The 21,923-nt window shown below is 46.2% G+C and overlaps 1 protein-coding gene across 2 annotated transcripts in view; it reads left to right on the top strand.

Annotated features, from left to right (window-relative positions):
* Positions 1-8,347: 8,347 nt before the first annotated feature.
* FBXO11 (F-box protein 11) overlaps positions 8,348-21,923 on the top strand; it is a 233,140-nt gene continuing 219,564 nt past the window's right edge. The window contains exon 1 of one of the 2 annotated variants that reach the window (XR_012751579.1): positions 8,348-8,716. Coding sequence is in view for 1 of the 2 variants with exons in the window: in XM_075339211.1 (XP_075195326.1) it covers positions 8,626-8,716 (91 nt within the window). In the remaining variant the exon portion in view is untranslated. The remainder of the gene's footprint in view (positions 8,717-21,923) is intronic. The other variant, XM_075339211.1, reaches the window with a different exon arrangement.

Genomic DNA, 21,923 nt, shown 5'->3' with positions numbered 1-21,923 from the left:
CTATTGTCTTCCAGCGACTAGTTATTTATTATGGGCTGATATGCATAACCCATAATTAATGAAAAATGTGTTACATGCGCCCTACTGTGCTGAGACCGAAAATATGCCTGTCATATTTTTGGGAGCTACTCACACCCCAATTTTACAACTTTTACCCGAGAGCCATGCTGCCTCCAGGTTCCTTTTGAAGCTTCTCTGGAACTAGCAATCGCCCACCCACTTCCTTTGCTGAATTACTTTTGTCACCAGGGGGTCTTGTGGTTAGGGGGTTCTTAATTATTATAATTGACTTTCACCCCTTACCATTTGTTCCAAGATGGAGGCATTGGATTTCTATCCTGGCACCTTGCTTCAGGTCAGGATATGTGTAAATATGTATAATTGGCAGTTGACTGGCAAGTATGGATATGCCGTATTCCTCACACTCATATCTGTCTTTGATGTCGTATATTCAAGTTGTGAGACCCTGCAGTCAGTCCGGCATTGCGGTTCATGTGCAGACAATGAAATATGCCTGTGTGAACTCGGCCTGCTATTCGGGAATCAATTAGCTGCCTTTATTTAAAGGAATGTTTTGAAGATCAAAAAAAATGATCCATAATTTACAGGAAATATAACTTTCTGATCACTGGGGGGTCCGACTGCTGTGACCCCCAACAATCCTGAACACTGGAACTCTGAAGAGACTTGGCCAAAAGGAGAGGCGGTTGATCCTGCATACAGCCGCCTCATTCATTCTTCACTCCTATTAGAATGAATTGATCGGCAGTGCACATGATTTATCTTCGCTTCATTCAGTAGGAGCTGAATGATAACAGTATGATGTCTGGATGGCTCCCCAATGCGACTGCCACTTTGGCAGATTCACACATCCTAGCTTTCACTGACCATTCATGGGTCTTCTGACCAAAACTGAACAGCTTCATGTATAGCTACCAAGCCCGTAAAACACGGATATCTGGAAAAATCCAGTGTATGAAGCGTATGAATGGAGCAGGGGTGCACGTGTGTAATCAATGCTGTGGTATTTTTTTGGAACAGCGAATGGAGCGGTCAGTCCAAAAGAGATCAATTGAGTGTTGGTCACACGTGCACTACTCCTCCACTAATACGAGGGACATTTTTATCCCCGTTCTCCTGATAGTTCTTAATCTCCTCGATCATACGCTGAACAATACTGTGGATAGGGAATATATGCATTTCGTAGGAATCCTCTTTTGAACTGTACATTCTTTATTAGACCATGATAAGGTTTTGTGTTTTATTTGTTAGGTGTTTTTACATAGACTTCTCTATAGGATAAAAAACAATGTTAAAAGGAGTCTGTCACCCTCAAAATGCAAAATAAACTACCTAAAGGGACTGTCAGCACAGAATGACTGTTCAAACCAAGGACAGGCACTCGGTGCATCAAGGCGGGGCTAACCATTAAAGAGCACTTTCCCATCGCCTTGTTTTCCCTCCATCTCCAACCTGCCCTGACCTCGCCTTCATGCACCGAGCACCTGTACTTAGTTTGAAGTCATTCTGTGCTGACAGTCCCTTTAAACATTTATGTATGGAACTTGGCTCCTATAAAACTACACACAGTATACATTTTAGTGGGAGAGGAATCGATTTTTATTTCTTATGCAAATTAATGAGGGCACTTCCTTAGGTTGTGCACTGATACTAGAGGAGCCAGTCGTGTGCACACAATGTAGGTGCAGGCCCGCTCTGATCTTAGGCTCCTCTCTGAAAATGCTACACTTCTAGGTGTATTGAGCAGGAACCGCAGACCAGAGCCAGGGATCATTGCACACCTGTACCCTCACTGTGTGCAGAATGCTGAGATCCTCCAGCGTGCTCACAAACGACTGATTGAATTGAGAAAGTGGATGCTCCGGGCAAGTGAGCGCCATCAATTTGTAAACCGGGTGACGTTCCTGTGCACAGAGTCCTCGGGCGTGCCATACATGCCCCAAAGTAGCCCTCATTGAAATGCGGAATGAAAGTCAATTAATTTCTCTGCACCTATAATGTATCCTTGGTTGTATAATGGTTCGGGTCTTATGGGCCTGTGCACATGTTGCAGTTTTGTGGTTTTATTTTCTACACCGTTTCATCACAAAACCTGAAAAGTTGCCTGATGCCAGCAAAACTAAATGGGGATCCTGGAGTCTTTTGCACACGTTGCTTATTTTTAACTTACAGATTTACCGTACATCTGCAAAATGTCAATTCTTTCAGCGTTTTTTTGCTGCCGATTTCAGACGTTTTATTGAGATGGGAAAGAGCTGCACCAAAAATGCACGACAAAAATGGATCAAAAGCACATTTTAAGCTGCTTTTTTTTTCTTGTTAACAGAGGCAGAAATTTTTGCACCAAATACTTCACATGTGCATGTACCCACAGCGGCTAAAGCCTTCATATAATTTATACGTGGTTTATTTGGCATTTTTTGGGGGTAACCAATTCCCTATAAAACAGATCGCTGTGGATTGTATTGAGCCTCATACTGTGTTTCCTCGAAAATAAGACAGGGTCTTCTATTATTTTTTGCTCTGAAAGGCCCTAGGGGCCTAGGGCTTATTTTCAGGGGATGTCTTAGGCTATGTGCGCACTTTGCGTTTTTTTTCATGCATTTCCGCAGCGTTTTGAACTGCAGAATTTTAATAGAAAAATGCATGCGTTTTGATTTCCAAACAAAATCTATGGGAAATTAGGGCTTTCTTGTGCGCACAATGCTTTTAAGAACGCGTTTTAGTTGCAGAAAATTTGTCAAAATCTCTGCGTTTAGAAAAGCACATGCGTTTTTTACATTAAATTGAGGTAATGATGTGTCCCTTCACACACATATAGTGCGACAATTAAAAGCAAAATTTTAAACGGCAGCATATTGTGTTAGGGCTCTTTTCCACCTGCGATTTTCATGTGCGAGTGCAATCCGATAAAAACATTGGATTGCACTCGCACCAGTGTTAATCAGTGAGGCAGTATCCTCTTTCCTGTTATTTCTCGACACGAATCGGCATGCTGCATTTTGCAGCGAGTCACGGCTCACGCACCCTCATGGGAATGTGTGAAACATTGCACTGCACTCGCATGTTATGACAGACAGCGAAGGAGATGGGGAGAAAGTGCTCCCTCCATCTTCTTCGCACCTGTGATGCAATCGCAAGATCACATCAGTCGCATGATCCTTGGCTGAGACCGCAGCAGAGGGTCATTAGCATATCGCTTTTGATGCTCTCACATCGGAAGCGGTACGCAAGTGGAAAAGAACCCTTAATCAGATTACTGATTCAGATGCCCATTTTCTTATCTGATCCTCTATTCTCATGGTGCAGAATCCGTCCTATAGTGGTGGGTACACACCATATTTACAAAGGTTTAAATTATCTGCTTAAATGTATTATTCTTTATGTACTGCTACGTTTATCCCCCAAAAGACAGCAAACACCCCCTAAAAGAATCGCACCTACCAAAGTCCAAACAATTAAGAGCTGGCAAGTGAATAGGCTCTCACATACAAATCTGTATCTCTGTCAGGACCCCGTGTTCTACACTGGTTGGCTCCCTCTGGTGACTGGAAGCAGTATCACTCACGTGGACTGACACTGGTACCCGATCGGTTTGTGAGAGCTGCAGTGCAATGCAGATGAAACAAGAGTTATCTTACAGCAACACAGATCTCTGCATGAGGGTCCATTCACCGTCAGCACTTGGCAGCTGTAAGGCTACGTGCACAAGTTGTGTTTATTTGCCACGTTTTTCAAGTGCAGTTTTTGTACCAAAACTGCATGCATTTCCTTTCCCAGCAAAGTCTATGGGATTTTATTTTTGCTGTGCGCACGTTGCCGTTGTTGTGGCTGCAAATTTGGGGCAACCACAAAAATGCAGCATGTCAATTCTTTTGGCGTTTTGTCCCTGTGTTTCGGAGGACTGGCAGATCAATCCCCCATTGACTGTGTCAACGGGGGATTGATCCCTGGTATCTGGCCAAATGCCAGTCCCCATATAAAGTCTATGGGACCAGAATCTGGCACAAAGGGGTAGGAGCAAGCACTTCATGCTTATCGATTCACTGAGGTGGCTGTCGCAGTGCTCCTACGGCTTCTTTCTTCTTCCCGGGCTGCTCATTAGGCTCATACTAGGTCACTGCTTCCCCCGCCCACTGGCATCTGTGATAGGTTGCAGTAAGACAAGCCCCCACACTGAGTGACAGCATGTTTGACGCTTCCAATCATAGATGCCGGTTGGCGGGTCTATATTGTACAGTAAAATAAATTAAAACAATTGGCGTAGGGTGCCCCCAAATTATGATACCAGCACATATAAAGCCCGACAGCTGGGGGCTGGTATTCTCATGCTGAGGATACCCATGATTATTTGGCACCTCCCAGCCTAAAAATATTACCACTCCCTGAGGAAGCAGCGGTGTGAAACGTGCGTTGGAGTGAGAGGCAGGGAGGCTGGTTGTGCGATCCACCATGGCTACAGGTTTGCTATTTATGATCTAATGGGGCAGTTGATTTTGCGGTTATAGTATTTTACTATTGACAGGTCAAATTGTGACCGTATTAATGACCGCATTACTGTTTCATTAAGTTACACTCTAACTGATCCCCATATGTATGTATATATATCAATATTATACCCCATGTCCATGCTGGATTGCATAGCCTGTTGTCCCTGCCTTTGGGTTTTATGTAGGTTTTAATTGTTTGTCAATTTTCATGTATGGTTTTAATAAACACTTACCATTAATAAAAACTCCTTTTTTTATTGGCTTCATTATTATTGGGATATTTTGGTTTAATAAAAATATTAGCCTGCAGCCCCCGGAATTGCCGCATCTATTAGATGCGACAGTTCCAGCACTTTACCCGACTCTTCCTGATTGCCCTGGTGCGGTTGCAATTGGGGTAATGAGAAAGTTAATGGCAGCCCACAGCAGCCACTAAGTTCTAGATTAGTCATGGCAGGAGTCTATGAGAGGCACTCATCATTAATCTGTAAGTGAAAGTAAATAAACACAAACACCGAAAAAAATCCTTTTTTTGAAATGAGACAAAAAAGCACCCTCTTTCACCCCATTATTACCCAAGAAACACCCCTACAGGTCCAACGCAATCCACAAGAGGTCCCACAACACTTCCAGCACTGCTATATCTGAAGCTCACAGCGAGCGCCATAGAGCATGACTGCCCACTGTGAGGTTCATACAGCGACTGAGTCGTGATCAGCGGTTATCTCACTGTTCGTCGCAGCCACAGCTGGAGTCCTCCACCTGTGACCGCAAATCACCTGCGTGACATCACCACTGATTGCACGACTCACTTCAATTGCTGTCTGGAGTTCACAACCGGCAGTCATGTTCTATGGCTCTTGCTGTGAACTTCAGAGGTAGCAATGCTGGAAGAGTCGGGACCTTGTGTGGATTACGTCGGACCTACAGGGGTGTTTTTGGGGGTTAAAAAGTGGTGAAAGAGGGTGCTCTTTTTTTCTTATTTCAAATAAAGGATTTTTTGGGTGTTTATTTACTTTCACTTACAGATTAGTGATGGGGGGGGCGGTCTCAGACTTCTCCCATTAATAATCAAGGGCTTAATGACAGCTGTGGGCTGCCATTAACTCGTTATTACCCCGATTGACAAACTTACCAAGGCAAATGGAAGAGTCGGGTCCATCTAATGGATGCGCTACTTCTGGGTCAGCTGCAGGCTGCTATTGTTAGGCTAGGGCCAAATTGTTAGAAAGGGCCAAATAACCATGGCTCTTCACACCCTAATAATATCACCCCCAAGTTTTCTACTGTACCTTGGCTGGTTTTCAAAAAAAAAAAAAAAATAGGGGAGACCCCACGTGCCTTTTTTTAAAAAAATAATTTAAAAAAGGAAAAAAAAAGGCTGGGATTCCCTCTATTTTTCATAACCAGCCAAGTTACAGCAGGCAGCTGAGGGTTGCAGCTGCTGCTGTTCCTGTGCTGGATATGAAAATTGAGGGTGGGAAAAGGGGGAGGGGGGGGGGCGTGGACACCCAACATTCTTTTACCCAAAGAAACAAACAAAAAAAAACCCAAAAAACAAACAGCTGGCCAAGCTAGCTATCCCTCTATTTATCGAGCCATTCTGTTATTTCTTGCTATCTATTCTATCAATAGATTTGACTTAGAAAACGAATTGGTCAAGAACGTGGTAAAAATTTAGCAAAAAGCATATTTTTTTGGGATGAGATTTTGCAGCGGGTGCATTTTTTAGGGCCACAAATGTGCATCTTTGTGGTGGTCACCACAAAAATGAAGTGTGTGCACATAGCCTAATTGTTTGGGGTCTGATGAGTGCGATTTGTTTTTCTTTTTTGGAGGTGGGAAGGGGTCTGTGAAAAGTCTTAACTTTTTTAGCTGCTTGGACACTTCCTTATGGAACTGAACCACAGACTTATATTTTAAAGGGAACCTGTCAAGTGCAATATGCACCCAGACCCATGAGCAGTTTTGGGTGCATATTGCCAATCCCTGCCTAACTGTCCCTGTATACACTAGCATAGATAAAGGGATCTTTAGGCCGGTGCCACATAGGGACTAATGCGATCCTCGAAAGACACTCGGCTCACGGTAGCAGCCAACGGGAGCCGAGTGTCATTGCGACTGAGATCTGTTCATGCAGTTGGACTTCAGCTGCGGAGGGTGGGCTAATGAGGGGCGGGCCAGCGCTGAGGAGAGGGAGGGATTTATCTTCCTCTCTCCAGTTGCCTGCTATTGCCATTCTCGCTCTGCACGCGCGGTGTACTGCGAGTGCAGTGCGATCTTTCTCTCGCCCTATAGACTTGAATGGGTGTGAGAGAAAGAGACTCGCATTACAATCACAGCATGCTGCGATTGTTTTCTCGGTCCGATTGGGGCCAAGAAAATAATCAGTCATGGGTGCTGGGACATAGGTTAACATTGGTCCGAGTGGAATGCGATGTTTTATGGCATTCCACTCGGTCTGATTTTCATGCCGTGTCTTAGGCTTTAGAAAAAGTATTTCTAAAGAGCTTAGCCTATGCTAATGACCACAGGGACTAGTCCCAAGGGCGTTATATCCCCCCGACTAGTCTATCCTCTTAGCATGTTAGTACGCCCACAGGGGCCTACTAACATGCTACTCAATTCAGTATCACCAGCAGTGACGTACGTACCAGTGTTCGCTGTGACCGCACTTCTGAATGCCGGGCACTTCCGTTCATGCATAGTATGAAGCCAGGTGTACGCGTCCCGCCTTCAGAGAGGTCTAGAACGCATGACCAGAAGAGCCCAGCATTCAGAAGTGCAATCACAGGTACGCACTGCACCGCTGGTAATGGTGAATTGAATGGCATGTTAGTACACCCCTGTGGGTCTGCTTAAATGCCAAGAGGGCTGACTAGTCGGGGGATATAACGCCCTTGGGACTAGTCCCCTCGCTCATTAGCATAGGATAAAAGATCTTTAGAAATACTTCTTCTAGAGATCTCTTTATCTATGCTAGTGTATACAGGGATTAGTAATATGCACCCAGAACTGCTCGTGGGTCTGGGTGCAAACTGGACTTGAAAGGTTCCCTTTAAGTAGGGCTTATTTTCAGGGTAGGTCTTATTTTTAGGTATTTTCTGGCGGATTTATCGCTGCCATCTTCACATCCCGCAGTTTTTTTTCCGCCTAGAGGAGCAGGACTATTCTACGAGCAACGCTGCAAATCCAAGAATCGGCTGCAGATCCCAGTGTAAATCCCCAGCCGGTTACCTCACATGAATAATGGCACAAAATGCTTCTGAGGAGAATCAAAACAAAACATGAAAAACGCTGCAAAACAGCAGAGTGTGAAGAAAGGGCTGCAAAAAGCCACGTCCTTCTGCTACAAGCTGCAAATGCTGTGAGCTGCACGGCCATGTCACCCGCAGCACGGCCAGCTGACTGCCCCCCGTCACTACCGGCTGTGCTGGTGACAAGAGGCAGAGCCAGCGCTGAGGAGTCACGTCCGAGGGCACTGCGTCACCAGGACCTTCACCCCGCCGGCCATTACTGCTCAGGGGGACCCGCCTCGGCCAGCACCGCCGCTGCCGCTCTCCTCACCCCGCACCGGGCGGAGGCGTTCTGGGAAGTGACTATAAATACTCGTCCCCGGCCCTGTTGTGTGACTGCCTGCTCCGCGCAGCTCCGCCCCGGCCACCATCTTCCTTCACTTCACTGCTCTGTGTGTGAGTGACAGAAAGACGCCGCCGCTCATTGGCTGTGGGGAAAGTAGAACTTTGTATTGACGCGCGCTATTGGTGGAAGAGTAGTGAGCGCTTTATATTGAAGGCTTTGATTGGTCGAGGCGGAGGCCAGGCTTGTGAGTATGCGTCTTCCCCTCCCCCCGTCCTCCTCCTCAGCTGTGTGACTGTGTCTCTGGCGGTGTCAATGGCTCCTCCTGCCGCGGACAGACGGGGCTTACGGGAGGGGATCTCATCGGGGCTCCTGTGAGAGTCCGCACACCGGAGAGTGACGGGACGGGAGGGAGGAGCCGAGACTGTCCAGTAACGCCGCAGCTCGCGCACTCACTCCGCAACCGACTGTACAGGGCGAGCCCAGCTCTGCGAGCAGCCAGGAGCCCGGCCCTCCTCCCCCCGACAGTCAGCAAATGAACTCGGTCAGAGCAGCGAACAGGAGACCCAGGCGAGTGTCGAGGCCGCGCCCGGTACAGCCGGAGAGAAACAACGCCGGGGAGCGGGGTAAGAGACGGCGGGAGGGGAGGCGGAGGCCGGGGGAGGGGAGAGCGGCCGGGGGCGGACTGCAGGCGCACGCTCTGCCAGGGGCCTACTCCGCAGCCAGCCTCGGGGGGCGCTGCCAGGAAAGTGCGAGGCTTGTGCGGGGCCTCAGGCCGCTCTTTGTCTGCTGCGGACCGCGGCCCAGAGCCCGCATCTGCCATCCTGGAGCCAGCCCCGTGACCTACAAAGGGCTGACCCCCTCCTCCCTCACCACAGAGGAGCCCCGCACCCACACAGCGGAGCCCCTCAGAATACTACCCCCCAAAGAAGAGCCCCTCATTACAGCGGAGCCCCTCCGAATACTGCCCCTCTACATAGGAGCCTTTCACCACACTGCCCCCCCCTCCCAAAGAGGTGCCCCTCATTACAGAGGAGACCATCATTACAGAGGTGCCCCTCAGAATACTGCTCCCCAAAAATGAGCTCATCATTACAGAGGCCCCTCAGAATACTGCTCATCATTACACAGGAGCCCCTCAGAATACTGCCCCCAAAGATGAGCTCATCATTACAGTAGAGCCCCCCCCCCCCCCCAGAATACTCCCCCCTCCCAAACAGTATCCCCTCATTACATTGGAGGATCTCACCACACTGCCCCCCACCGGACAGGAAAGCCCTCATTACAGAGGTGCCTCTCAGAATACTGCCCCCCAAAGAGGAGCTCATCATTACAGTAGAGCCCCCCCCAGAATACTGCCCCCCAAAGAATATCCCCTCATTACATAGGAGCATCTCACCACACTGCCCCCCACCGCACAGGAAAGCACTCATTACAGCAGTGCCTCTCAGAATACTGCCCCCCAAAGATGAGCTCATCATTACAGTAGAGCCCCCCCAGAATACTGCCCCCCAAAGAGTATCCCCTCATTACATAGGAGCATCTCACCACACTGCCCCCCACCGCACAGGAAAGCACTCATTACAGCGGTGCCTCTCAGAATACTGCCCACCCCCCCCCCCCCCCCAAGAGGAGCCCCTCACCCACACAGCGGAGTCCCTCATTACAGAAGAGCCCCTCAGAATACTGCTCCTCATTACAGAGGAGCCCCTCAGAATACTACCCCCCCAAAGAAGAGCCCCTCATTACAAAGGAGCCTTTCACCACACTGCCCTGTCCCAAAAGAGGTGTCCCTTATTACAGAGGTGCCCTGCAGAATACTGTCCCCCAAAGAGGAGCCCCTCGTTACATAGGAGCCTTTCACCACACTGCCCCCCCAAAAGAGGTGCCCTGCAGAATACTGCCCCCCAAAGAGGTGCCCATCATTAGAGGTGCCTTTCAGCACACTGCCTCCCTCAAAGAGGTGCCCCTCATTACAGAGCAGCCTTCTCATTACATAGGAGCCTTTCACCACACTGCCCCCCCCAAAGAGGTGCCCCTCATTACTGTGGAGCCCATCATTTTGAGAGGTGCCCATCACCACTCTGCCCCCCCATAGGAGTCCCACTCCTCATTACGGAGGAGCCCCTCAACATTGCATACAAACCCCCCCCCCAGCGAAGCCCCTGACTGCAAAGGTGTAACCCACCCCCACAGCGGAGGCCATAACCACAACACCCTAATAGGCCAGGCAGGGCCCAAGACAGACCAAGAGGTGAAGAACACTGCCACCTCCAGAGCTGGGCATTGTGGTAGGCTAGAACTGCAAAGGGCCAAATATTCCTGCGCAGGGGCCTCTGATGTCTCAGTGCTCCCCACAGCACCCCACCATCCCTAACCACAGTGTGCCTCACCATCCTGCGCCCCACAATCCTGTGCCCTTACATCTCCTAGCTTCACTGCCACCAGTTCACCTTAGTGTACCCCCACTATCCCATGCCCCACCACTGTCAGTGCCCCACTTCCCTGTACTCGAGTGTGCCCCACCGCTCTCCTCTGCTGTGCTGCAATCATCATTGCGTCTGGGCTATAAATTTCTATGTTTACTTATATTTTTCTAGTACATTTTCAGTATGTTTTTGGCTCCCTACGATTGCATGTCAGGGACGTGTTTTCTTGCTGATGATAGCGCGGATCAGCAGCAGATCAACACCAATCTGTCCATGGACAGTGAAACACATAATGGGGTTAAAAGGGCTGATTTTTTTTTTTTTGAGGGGGAGGTTGGAATTTTTCTCCTCTAAATATAAAAATTGCTTTTGCATTTGAGCTTCATGCCCTTTGTTTTCTGCACATTCAAATTTTGACATGGTCATAAACCGGCTGAGAGGAGCTCTGAAAAAGACAGACGAGGGTTACACACTCCCCATCATAGCAGTCTGACTGATTCTTAGTGCGACATGCATAGATAACAGACAAAAAAGTGTAAAGACAAATGATTTTTAGCCCAAAGTAGACATGTAAAAAAAATAAATAAATATATAAATAAAATTGTTCCCAAAAGTGGCAATTCCCCCCCCCCCGTTCCCGCTCTTGTTGGAGCGCCAGTCTCCAGGATGCGTATCCAGTTTTTACTAATCTCAGTTCCTTTCCTAAGCTTTTCTTGTTAACTGACATTCATCTGGTTCCAGAGATCTGGGCCTTATTTAGTGCTAGTGTTTGGTCTTTACCAAGGGGACGGTGATCAAAGGGTTATTGATGAAGACCTCCCCCTCCGATGTGTCCTGAATGCCACACCCCCCTTGGTGATAAAAAAAAAACCCAAAACAAAAAAAACACAAAAAAAAACAAAATTAAAACATAAAAACACTAAACTGGAATTAGGAATTTCAAATAAGTCACATTCGGGGGGAGCAGCAAGAATAAAATAAGAGCAGAAGCTGGACACTTTAGCACCTGGTGACAGCTCTTGAATTTTTGACTGGTGGAAATTTTTGCAACGGATGACATTCGATGTCTGGGATCCGTGTCAGATCGGGATGATTTTCCCATTTTACAATTTTTTTTTAGTTTTTTTTTTCTCTCCAGGATTAGTCTGGTATTAAATTACCTTGGCTCATTTGCAGACTGGTCCGACCTGCGGTTAATCGATCAGTCACTACTAGAGATAATTATTATAGCGCCTTTTTTCCATGGCGCGGTACATGTAAAAAGGGGTATATATGTAATAGTGATAAATACAATAAACATAAACAAGACAAGGCACAGACGGGTACAGGAGGTACTATGAGGGATCATAGTCTACAAGGCATACATGAGGGTGGAAGAGATTCATGCTGCCGGACCTGGGCAGCCCAATTTATTTTTGGTCACATCCAGTCAATCCTTTTATCTCTGGTAAATAGTCACTGACCCCCCCCCCCCCCTTCTTTTTTGCCCACCCCTCCATTGAGAGGGTCTTCGCCTGTTCAGTGGATCTGTGGTGTCAGAACGAACTTCAGGCAGGTGAAATCCTTCTTTTGGACTGATCGCGATGTAATTGGCCAAGTCTCCCATGTGGCTCAGTGTCTGATCATGTAGATTTTCTTTTTTGGGGGGGGGGGGGGGGGTTACCGTTCCGATCTGTTAATGAGCACTGATCAATTAACAGCCCTGGTTAATATGATCTTTTTGTCCCCATTATGGTATTGACAGCGCGAGTCCTGTTTACACATCTATGTGCTGCCGATAACCATGATCTATTTGTAAACTATCCAATCAACCGATGATTGGCGATGTGCCCATTTATTGAGCCGATAATCGGGAATGAATGTTGTCATGAATGCTCATTCGCAGATTCTCAGCTCATTCAATAAAACCATTGCTGGGGGTTATAGTTTATCCTGTACGTACAGGTGAACGTTCTATGGAGGGCATATAGGAATGTGCTCATCATCGGCGCCAAGTCTTTGTCTGTGGGAAGCTGTCGCCAAAATTTGTTTTGAGATCCCTCAGTAGTCCTAATGATTATGATTCTGGCACTGTGCCTCTCGGTAAGAGGTTTCTGATCATCGCAGGGTCACGTCTGCTCCTATGCAACCATCACAAGAAGCGTCATGTGGATGATTAGCATATATCACCTACAGAAGTCCATGGCGGGCAGAGCCTTGTGCCAAGTACAGTTGCGTCAAGGGAACAATGGCCCCCAGTTAAATGACACATTGGGGGGGAACACGCTCTATGATGGAAATCCTTTGTGCTCTCGATGGAGGATTGTCTTACTTTTATGCATCGATTAGTGATTTTACATTTATTTTTTTTGAACATTTATTTTACATGCACTTAATTTTTTTTTCACATTGTGTTTTGTTTTTCATTAATAGGATAAAAAAATACAAATCTATCCTATTCAGTTTGTCACATAGATAAACAACTCCAGCATATTGGTGCTGATATGTATATTTGGGAGCTTTGTATAGATTATAGAGGGTCTCTTCGCTTGCCTTATATTACTAATTTGTGGTGTGCATGGGGGGGGTGAAAAAAAAAAAAAAATCTGTAGAATTTCTTCTGTGACTTTGTTCCTATTATTTCTTTTGGAAGAAGTTGACTCAAAATTTTTATTTCATAAACATCCTAATTACTTATGTAATGATGATGAGTAAATGCATTAAAATACTTACCCATCGCCCTAGTCTCTGGTTTCCAGCTCTGCTCCTCTTCTTTGCCGGCTCTTGCGGGGTCCATTGTGCGTTAGAAAGATACTTTCTTCAGTGTAAGTCTATGGAGGCTCAGAATGAAGCATCATAGACTTAAATGGAGAAAGTGACATCTGCCTCACACACAACCCTCCCTGTGTGATCTGGTTAGTCTGATTGCAGGTCACATGGGACAGAAAAGAACCAACGGCTGAGCTGGAAACTGGAGAGACGGTGATCGGTGAGTATATTCATGCACTCGCCAATCTTTACATAGCTAATTAAAATAGCTTATGAAATGAAAACTTTGATGGGACAGATTCTATACGAATTAGGATTGTATATGCACTGTCCAGTTGGGGCTGACTGTGTCATATCGAATGGTAACACCCTGTTGTCAATTTAGTCGTACATTGGCAAGTGGAATAACTGGGTGGTGGGTGGGGGGAAACAATTTACAGTTCTAAGAAAAGGTGCTCCAGAACTGTTAGCTCATGGGTAGGAAAATATCCTTATATAGTGCTTACATATTGAGGGATAAGATTTAGGAATGTTTACTCTTAAGGGGTTTCTTGGAAGGTATGAACAAGCAATGTGGTTTGGAATATAAGGGACGTTCATGGGCAGAGGGCACGTGCCGTACAATGCTACTTCCCATTACCAGGGATCTCACAGGAATGTGACATATTGTGGTCAGAGTAGACGTGTCACTCATGTCCATCCCACCCACTTGAAGCTGCTCAGAATTGAAAATTGTGTTGTCCAAATGCAAAATGTTCAGGCATTTCTACTGTCTGCGTCTGAAGGGCAGGGGTGTGCAGCTCATGAATACATAGGACTCCTCAGCCTATGTACATCATTGCAAGGACTCTTGGCATACAAAGCAATGCATAATGTAATGTTCACAAAGCTGTTAAAGGGAAGAAATCACCAGGATTTTCGTATATAAGCTAAAGCCAGTGCTATACTGGCACAATAATAATAATAATAATATAATATATTTATTCATTTATATAGCGCTGTTAATTCCACAGCACTTTCCATTAGCAACACTGTCCCCATTGGGGCTCACAAACCAAATTCCCTATCAGGCTCATCTTCTACATTCCGATAGTGGTCAGCTCGGATATTTAGGCTTTCAAATCCAAGAAAGTGAAATTTAAAAAATCAGCAGCTTCTTGATTGACATTTGCAGCTGAGCAGATAATATATGGGGGGGCATTCATATGGATTCTCCCTCTCTGTTCTCTATGGTATTATACATGTGACTCACTTTGTTGAAGGACCTGTGGTGAGGTCATACCCATGTGACCTGTTATCCAGCCTTGTTGGCTGAGGCCCCGCCCCTTCTGGTCACATGGGAATTACTTCACCACAGGTCCTTAAGCAAAGTGATTTGTTAGTATAATACCATAGTGAACAGAGAGGGAGGAACAACGGGCAGGGGGGCGGGAATCCATATGAATACCCACCCATATTATCTGCTCAGTTGCAAATGCCAATCAAGAAGCTGCTGATTTTTTTTAAACTTTACTTTCTTGGATTTGAAAACCTATCCATCCGAGCTGACAACTAAAGGTATGTATAGAATCAGCCTGATAGTGCCAGTATAGCACTGGCTTTAGGTTATATACAAAAATCCTGCGGATTGATTCCCTTTAAAAGAGCACAAAGTCAGCTTACCTGTGTGCAGTGCACGATCAGTAGGCTCCAAGAAATATGGAAAGACTGAGTACGTTGAGACCAGCACAATCCATAAGTAAAATTTATTTTTTATAATTTCAATCCAGATTAGGCTGCTTTCATACTACATTTTTTTTAACATGCGTCATGAACGTTTTTTTGCTGTAAAAGCGGATCCTGCTTTTACAAAGAAAAACGCATGCAAAAGCATGTGTTATTTTGCAGGATCCTGTCACTGAATGTTTAGTGGCGGGCATTGGAGTCATGTGATCGGGAGTCAGTGGAACTGAACATGACAGACTGGGAGCCGGCATCTGACAGCTGCGGAGGCTCGTAACCAAGGTAAACATCGGGTAACTTGCTTGGTTACCCGATATTTACCTTGGTTACGAGTGTCCGCAGCTCTCAGGCGGGGGAGAGAGGGGGGGGAGGGGGAGAGAGGGAGGGGGAGAGAGAGACTGATCACGCCAGGCTGGTTTCTGGGCATGCTCAGTAGAGCAAGCAGGATCCTGTCTATCAGCATGCCAGCGTTCACATGCGTTTGCATGCAGTATAGTCAGGATCCAGCAATTTGCAGTATTTGGACGCAGCTCAAAAACGCCAGAAGTAGCGTTTTTGAAAAAAGTTAAAAAACTGCAAGTCGTTGGATCATCACTATAACGCACGCAAACGCATGTGAACGCGAGTCCATTGCAAATGCATTGAAATAAAAATGCATTTGCACTGGATCCGTTTTTTGCGTTGAAAAAACGTTCAGGACGCATGTTAAAAAAACGTAGTGTGAAAGCAGCCTTAAAAATACAAGGCACTGTAGGACAAGGTTCAGAGCATAAGGCTACATGCGCACGCTGCTTCTTTTTCGTGTTCACAAACTGCAGCCAAAACTGCACCTTGTCAGAGAGAGCCTGGAAATGTCACAAAAATGTATGTGATTTTTTTGGTGCGTTTTTGGCTGCAGTTTTGTCAACAATTGTTTCATGTATTTTTCAGTTCAAACAAGCCCATGAAGCTTGTTGAATTGAAAAAAAAAAAAATTTAGAAATAAATAAAAAAAAACTGGCGTGCGGTCCCCCCCAATTTTAATGCCAGCCAGATAAAGCCATATGGCTGAAGGCTGGTATTCTCAGGATGGGGAGCTCCACGTTATGGGGAGCCCCCCAGCCTAACAATATCAGCCAGCAGCCACCCAGAATGGCCGCATCCATTAGATGCGGCTGTTCTGGGACAGTACCCGGCTCTTCCCGATTTGCCCTGGTGCGTTGGCAAATCTGGGTAATAAGGAGTTATTGGCAGCCCATAGCTGCCAATAAGTCATAGATTAATCGTGTCAGGCGTCTCCCCGAGATACCTTCCATGATTAATCTGTAAGTTACAGTAAATAAACACCCACCTGAAAAAAATCCTTTATTAGAAATAAAAAACACTAACAAATTCCCTCGTTCTCCCATTTAATAAGCCCGACAAAGCCCTCCATGTCCGGCGTAATCCAGGATGGTCCAGCGTCGCTTCCAGCTCTGCTGCATGGAGGTGACCGGAGAAGCAGCAGACACCGCCGCTCGGGTCAGCCCCACGCAGCAAATGAAGACAGCCGCGCGATCAGCTGAGCTGTCACTGAGGTTACCCGCGGCCACCGCTGAATCCAGCAGTGGCCGCGAGTAACCTCAGTGACAGCTCAGCTGATCGCGCTACTGCATGGAGCTGACCAGGAGCGTGGAGGACGGGACTATCAGCGGCGGCGGTGGCAGCGAGAGGGGTCCATCATCTCCCCTGTGCGTGCACGCTGGGGACAGCGGTACTTCGGGGAACACGTGGAGGATGGGACTATCAGTGGCAGCGAGAGGGGGATGGACATTGGCAGCTGAAAACATTGATTTTTCCCTCTCGCTGCCGCTGATAGTCCCGTCCTCCACATCATCTCCCCTGGGGACAGCGGTACTTCGGGGAACACGTGGAGGACGGGACGGGACCACTTGCCTGTTACCTCACTTCCTGACAAATCACCTGCGTTTTTGGTACCAAAAACGCAGGTAAAAGGCAGGTAAAATGCACCACTTTGATTAGCATGCATTTTTCCTGCGTTTTTGATGCCCTCATTGATTTCAATGGGTGACAAATGTTGATAAAAAGGCAGGAAGAATGAACATGCTGCATTTTTTTTGTCACAAACTTTTGACAAAAAAAAACGCTGACAAATAAACTGCAATGTGCGCATGACAAATCTGACTTCTCATAGACTTTGCTGGGAAGTCAAATGTCAGAAAGTTCTGCTGACAAAACTGCAGCCTTTTTTGGCTGCAGCAAAAAAAGCAGCGTGCGCATGTAGCCTGAGTGAAAACGGCAAGGCGTTTCTGACCTGATCCGGTCCTTAGTCATTGCCCAAAGCCGTGACCTAGCAGAGCATCTTCACTTATTTCCACCGTGCTTAGGTAACATCCTCATCACAATCCATATGTAGATTTTACTGCAAATGTATTTTATTTTTAGTTGCAGAAAGTCTCCAGTGTGTGGACATGGCCTAAGGACGCAACCAGAATGCACAAGGCTTTGCCATAGTAGGAGCCACGCGTGCCTGGTATATGTACAATGCAGCATAAAGTAAATATAGTAAACGGGGCGTTGTCTGATCTAGAAACACGTCCGCCTCTTTTATTTTCATTGGGATAAATTCTCTTGCGTTGCAAATCCAATTGTTTTTTTACACAAAGAGAATGCAGAGATTTTTTTTATTTTAATCTACACTAACTTTCGCCCAGATAGAGACCAAAATTGGTAAGGATCCGTTTAGCACAGGTTGTTTCCATCACGGGGCGGATCCTTTTGTTACAAAACGAAACTCCAGACACCAGTGTGAATGCAGCTTTAGGGTATGTGAACGCTGCATTTTTTTTTTTAACTTTTGTGTAGTCAAGGTCTGCAGTACATTCCAGGTAAGACTTGCGCCACTGTAGTGGCACACTTGTTAATGAATTAGACAATCACCCTTGGCCGTGCCCCGTTCTGCCTATTTAAGCCAATGTAGTCAGGACTGGCATTAACCCTAGAATGCGCAAGCAATTCAATCTACCATAGAAAACAAATGACCTAGCAGGCCTGCGAGGCCCCAGGTATGCGTTCTAGGGTTAAAATTTGTGCACATTTTTTTCCGACCTTTTTAAGGCGTTAGACCCCAGAGTTTGGCTCTAAAATACCTTTAACGAATCGGACCTGCTATGTTTGTTACCTTGTAGCGACATCTCAGATAAAGTGCAACATTACACAGATACTGAAATGTGTGGGGTGTGAGGTTGTGTTAGGCTGCTTTCACACATCCGGTTTTTGCTGTGCAGCACAATCCGGCTCTTTGCAGAAAAAAACACAACCGTTTTTTTTTGCCGCCAGTTGCGTTTTTTTCCACATAAACTTTCATTAGTGCCGGATTGTGCCGCATGGCCTTGCGTTCTGTCCGGTTTTTGCTGGATGCGGCGGCCGGTGCGGCGCTTTTTCCAATGCATGCCTATCGATGCCAGATGCGGCGCGATGTGGCAAAAACCGCATCCGGCCGCCGCATGTGGTTTTTTTTGCACTGCGCATGCTCAGTAGCGTGCCGCAACCGGCAAAAACCGGACGGGCCGCATGTAAAAACGTATGCAAAGGATGCGGTTTTTTTTCGCCGCATCCGTTGCATAGGTTTTAGAGCCGGATTTAGCCGCACTGCAAAAACCGGAGGTGTGAAAGCAGCCTTAGGTGTTACTGAGATCTAGAATGGAAATGGATTATGGTGCCCACTATAAAATTACAGTGTCTTGAAATATTCAAAGATAGGCTTCCTAAACCTGAAGACACAATTGTGCAAGAGCTGCGAGATGTCGTGGAGGAGTGCTTTTTATTTTTTTTTTATCCCCCTTCTTATTCTTCTCCCCTTTCTCCTTCCTTACATACTTGTATATCTGTCTCATAGGATGTTGAGTAAAGCAGCGATATAACATCATTAAGCGCATCTCTATAGAGCCTTCACGGCATCTGCTGACAAGTACCGTATTGTGGTCAGATAAAAAAAACTACACAATTGGTTGTGTAAGAACAGATCCCCAAAAAAATAAACAGTTGGTTTTGCAATCGGTGTGGGAAAAAAAAAAAAATCACTTTTAGATGACTCCTCAATAACAGATGAAACATTTCTACTTTTTGACTTTGGGATTGCAAATGAGGATAAGACTCCGTTCACATGTCCAGTAATCATCTGTTAAAACGGATTCGTTGGCAAAAAAAGTTGTGCAGACCAAACTTTCTTGTCTTTATGAAAAGCTTGAATTGTGCAGAATCCGTTATTTTCAACATTGAGTCAATGGAAAATGGATCCGTTAACTGATTTATCTTCCAGTTGAAACTGATCATGAGTTAATAGATCTGTTTTCCATGGGCTCCCATGTAAAAAAAAACAAAAACAAAAAACAAAACAAAAAACAACCCAAAAAAACATTTTGCAAAAATCATTTTTTTCCAAATGGACAGGAAAGTTATGTTTGCAAAGCTTTTTTGTGAGTGGATCCATTCTAATAAGGCCGGAGTCACACTTGCGAGTCTCGCATCGCATCACCTGGCACTCCCGCACCTTCTCCGGACAGGAGCGTCTCAGCTGCATAGAAATACATGCAGTCGACCCGCTTCTGCCAGGAGAGTGTGCGGCCGTGCCGGGTGATGTGATGGCTGATGTGATGCGAGTGACTCCAAAGACATACAGATAGGGAATTTAGATTGTGAGCCCCAATGGGGACAGTGTTCCTGATGTATGTAAAGCGCTGCGGAATATGTTAGCGCTATATAAAAATAAAGATTTATTTTTTTTTTTTTATTTTTTAAGTGTGACTCCGGTCTAACAGATGATTACTGGACATGTGAACTCAGCCCTAAGGCCACGTCTCACTAAGTGACATCGCTGCTGAATCACGTTTTTTGTGACGCAACAGCGATCTTGCTAGCAATGTCGCTGTGTGTGACATCCAGCAACGACCTGGCCCTTGCTGTGAGGTTGCTGCTGAATGTCCTGGACCATTTTCTTCAAAGGCGATGTCCTGCTGGGCAGGACGCATTGCTATGTTTGACACTGTGTGACAGGGTCCCAATGACAGCAGAGATCGTTATACAGGTCGCTACTGCGACCTGTATCGTTATGGAGTCGTTGGTAAGGTCTGACAGTGTGACATCTCACCAGCGACTTACCAGCGATCCTTATCAGGACGTATCGTTGTCGGGATCGCTGGTAAGTCTGTGTGTGGTTGTGTGTGTGACCAGGCCTTTAATACTGAAAGTAAATGTTTGCTCTGGAGAGGAGCATGATTCCGGTCCATGGAGACGATTGTGTTCAAAACAAAACCTTAGTTAAAATCTGTGCCATCCATCGTGACCTGTAGCCTCAAAAATGTAAAGACACTCGCATAACGGACAAGAAACGGGGGTTGCGGTGTGAGGAGAGCCGCGCTCGCTGGATTTGGCCACATGCTCTAAATGCACAGGACTAGGATCCACTTCATCTGTATTGAAATGTCAGATTATTCTCATTAGATTCCCACCCTGGCTGCTTAGTCAGATGACTAATGTCCCAACATTTACATATTGTTTACCTGCCAAAATGTTTTACGTGACAGCTATCTCCACATGACCTGGTGACTCCTTGCATCATCCTACAAGTCTGCTCCTGAATGTTTCCTATTGAAATTGTTCATGGGTAAATACAGGTTTTTGATACCAGTCTAATGAATGTATGAAACGACTGGGTTCATAAGACCGGAAATAACGGTGACTCAGGGCTGGCTAGTGATATGATGAGGAGCAGACACACCGTAGTCACCTCCAGAAGCGGGCCACGTGTGCCTCAGGAATTACTGGCGTTCGTGGCCTGTTTGCACACTTCTAGACTGCAGTTAAGAAATACTAATTAGGGCTGCTTCTCACTTGCGAGTTTCTCGCAGTAGAGCAATGCGAGAAAAACTCACATTGTAATCGGACACATGTTAGTGAATGATTCAGCTCTCATCTGCGATTTTTTTTCTCAGTCCAAATCGGACTGAGAAAAAAATCGCAGCATGCTGCTTTTTTGCGAGTTTCTCGCACCATTTGTCCCAATGATTTCCTATGGAAGGGGATTAAAAGTAGGATCACACACGCGCACCAGCGTTCACATTTGCGAGTGTGGCAGTAACTTTGCTCATTAAATATTCAACAGATGAATGTGACATCACATTCCCAAAGGTAAATTAAATGACACATGTGTAATAGCTTTTATCTAATTAAGATGTTGCATGAAACTAGCATCGCAAACGCGACACGCGAGCAAAAAAGCATCGCAGTTGCATTGCACTCGCACCTAACGTGAACTAAAATCAGCCGAGTATTTTTCAGCCCAGTCGGACCGATTTTACTCGCATAAATGTGTTTCCAGCCTTAAAGAGACTGTTAGATTATCTGCTGACCTCTGAAATTACACAACCTTCCCTCCAGGTCCAGGTGTACACCACAGACGTCCAGATTTATGATGGGAGGCATTGCGTGTCCTCCAGGCTTAAGTATCCTCCTGTATTGCAGCGTCGATGTGGCACCATGTTCTTACTAAAAAAATATCCTACTGTTTTGTGTCTACAGCTTCTCTGCAGACTTGTGTGTTTTTCATGGTAACAGACTGCAAACAATCATTTCTAGGCTATGTGCGCACGTAGTGTTCTGTCCCTACAGACATTTCTGCAGCGATTTGAACAGCACACGTGCGCTTCAAATCGCTGCAGAAAGAGTCCGTAATGAAAAAAAAAAAGCTGATTTCATGCGCTCAGAGTGCAGCCCCTCCCATAGACAGAGCGGGGGCTGCATGCAGAGCGCAGGAAAGAAGTAACATGTCACTTCTTAGAACGCGCGCTTCAGCGCTCTAATACGCCACGTGCGCACGTCTCCTGCATAATCTTCATAGATTGTGCTGGGGACGCAGGACGCATGCAGTTACGCTGCGGTGCAGATCGCAGCGTAA

This window comes from Anomaloglossus baeobatrachus, chromosome 3, assembly GCF_048569485.1.
Source record: "Anomaloglossus baeobatrachus isolate aAnoBae1 chromosome 3, aAnoBae1.hap1, whole genome shotgun sequence".
Taxonomy (NCBI): Eukaryota; Metazoa; Chordata; class Amphibia; order Anura; family Aromobatidae; genus Anomaloglossus; species Anomaloglossus baeobatrachus.
This window is presented reverse-complemented; position numbering and strand designations above follow the sequence as displayed.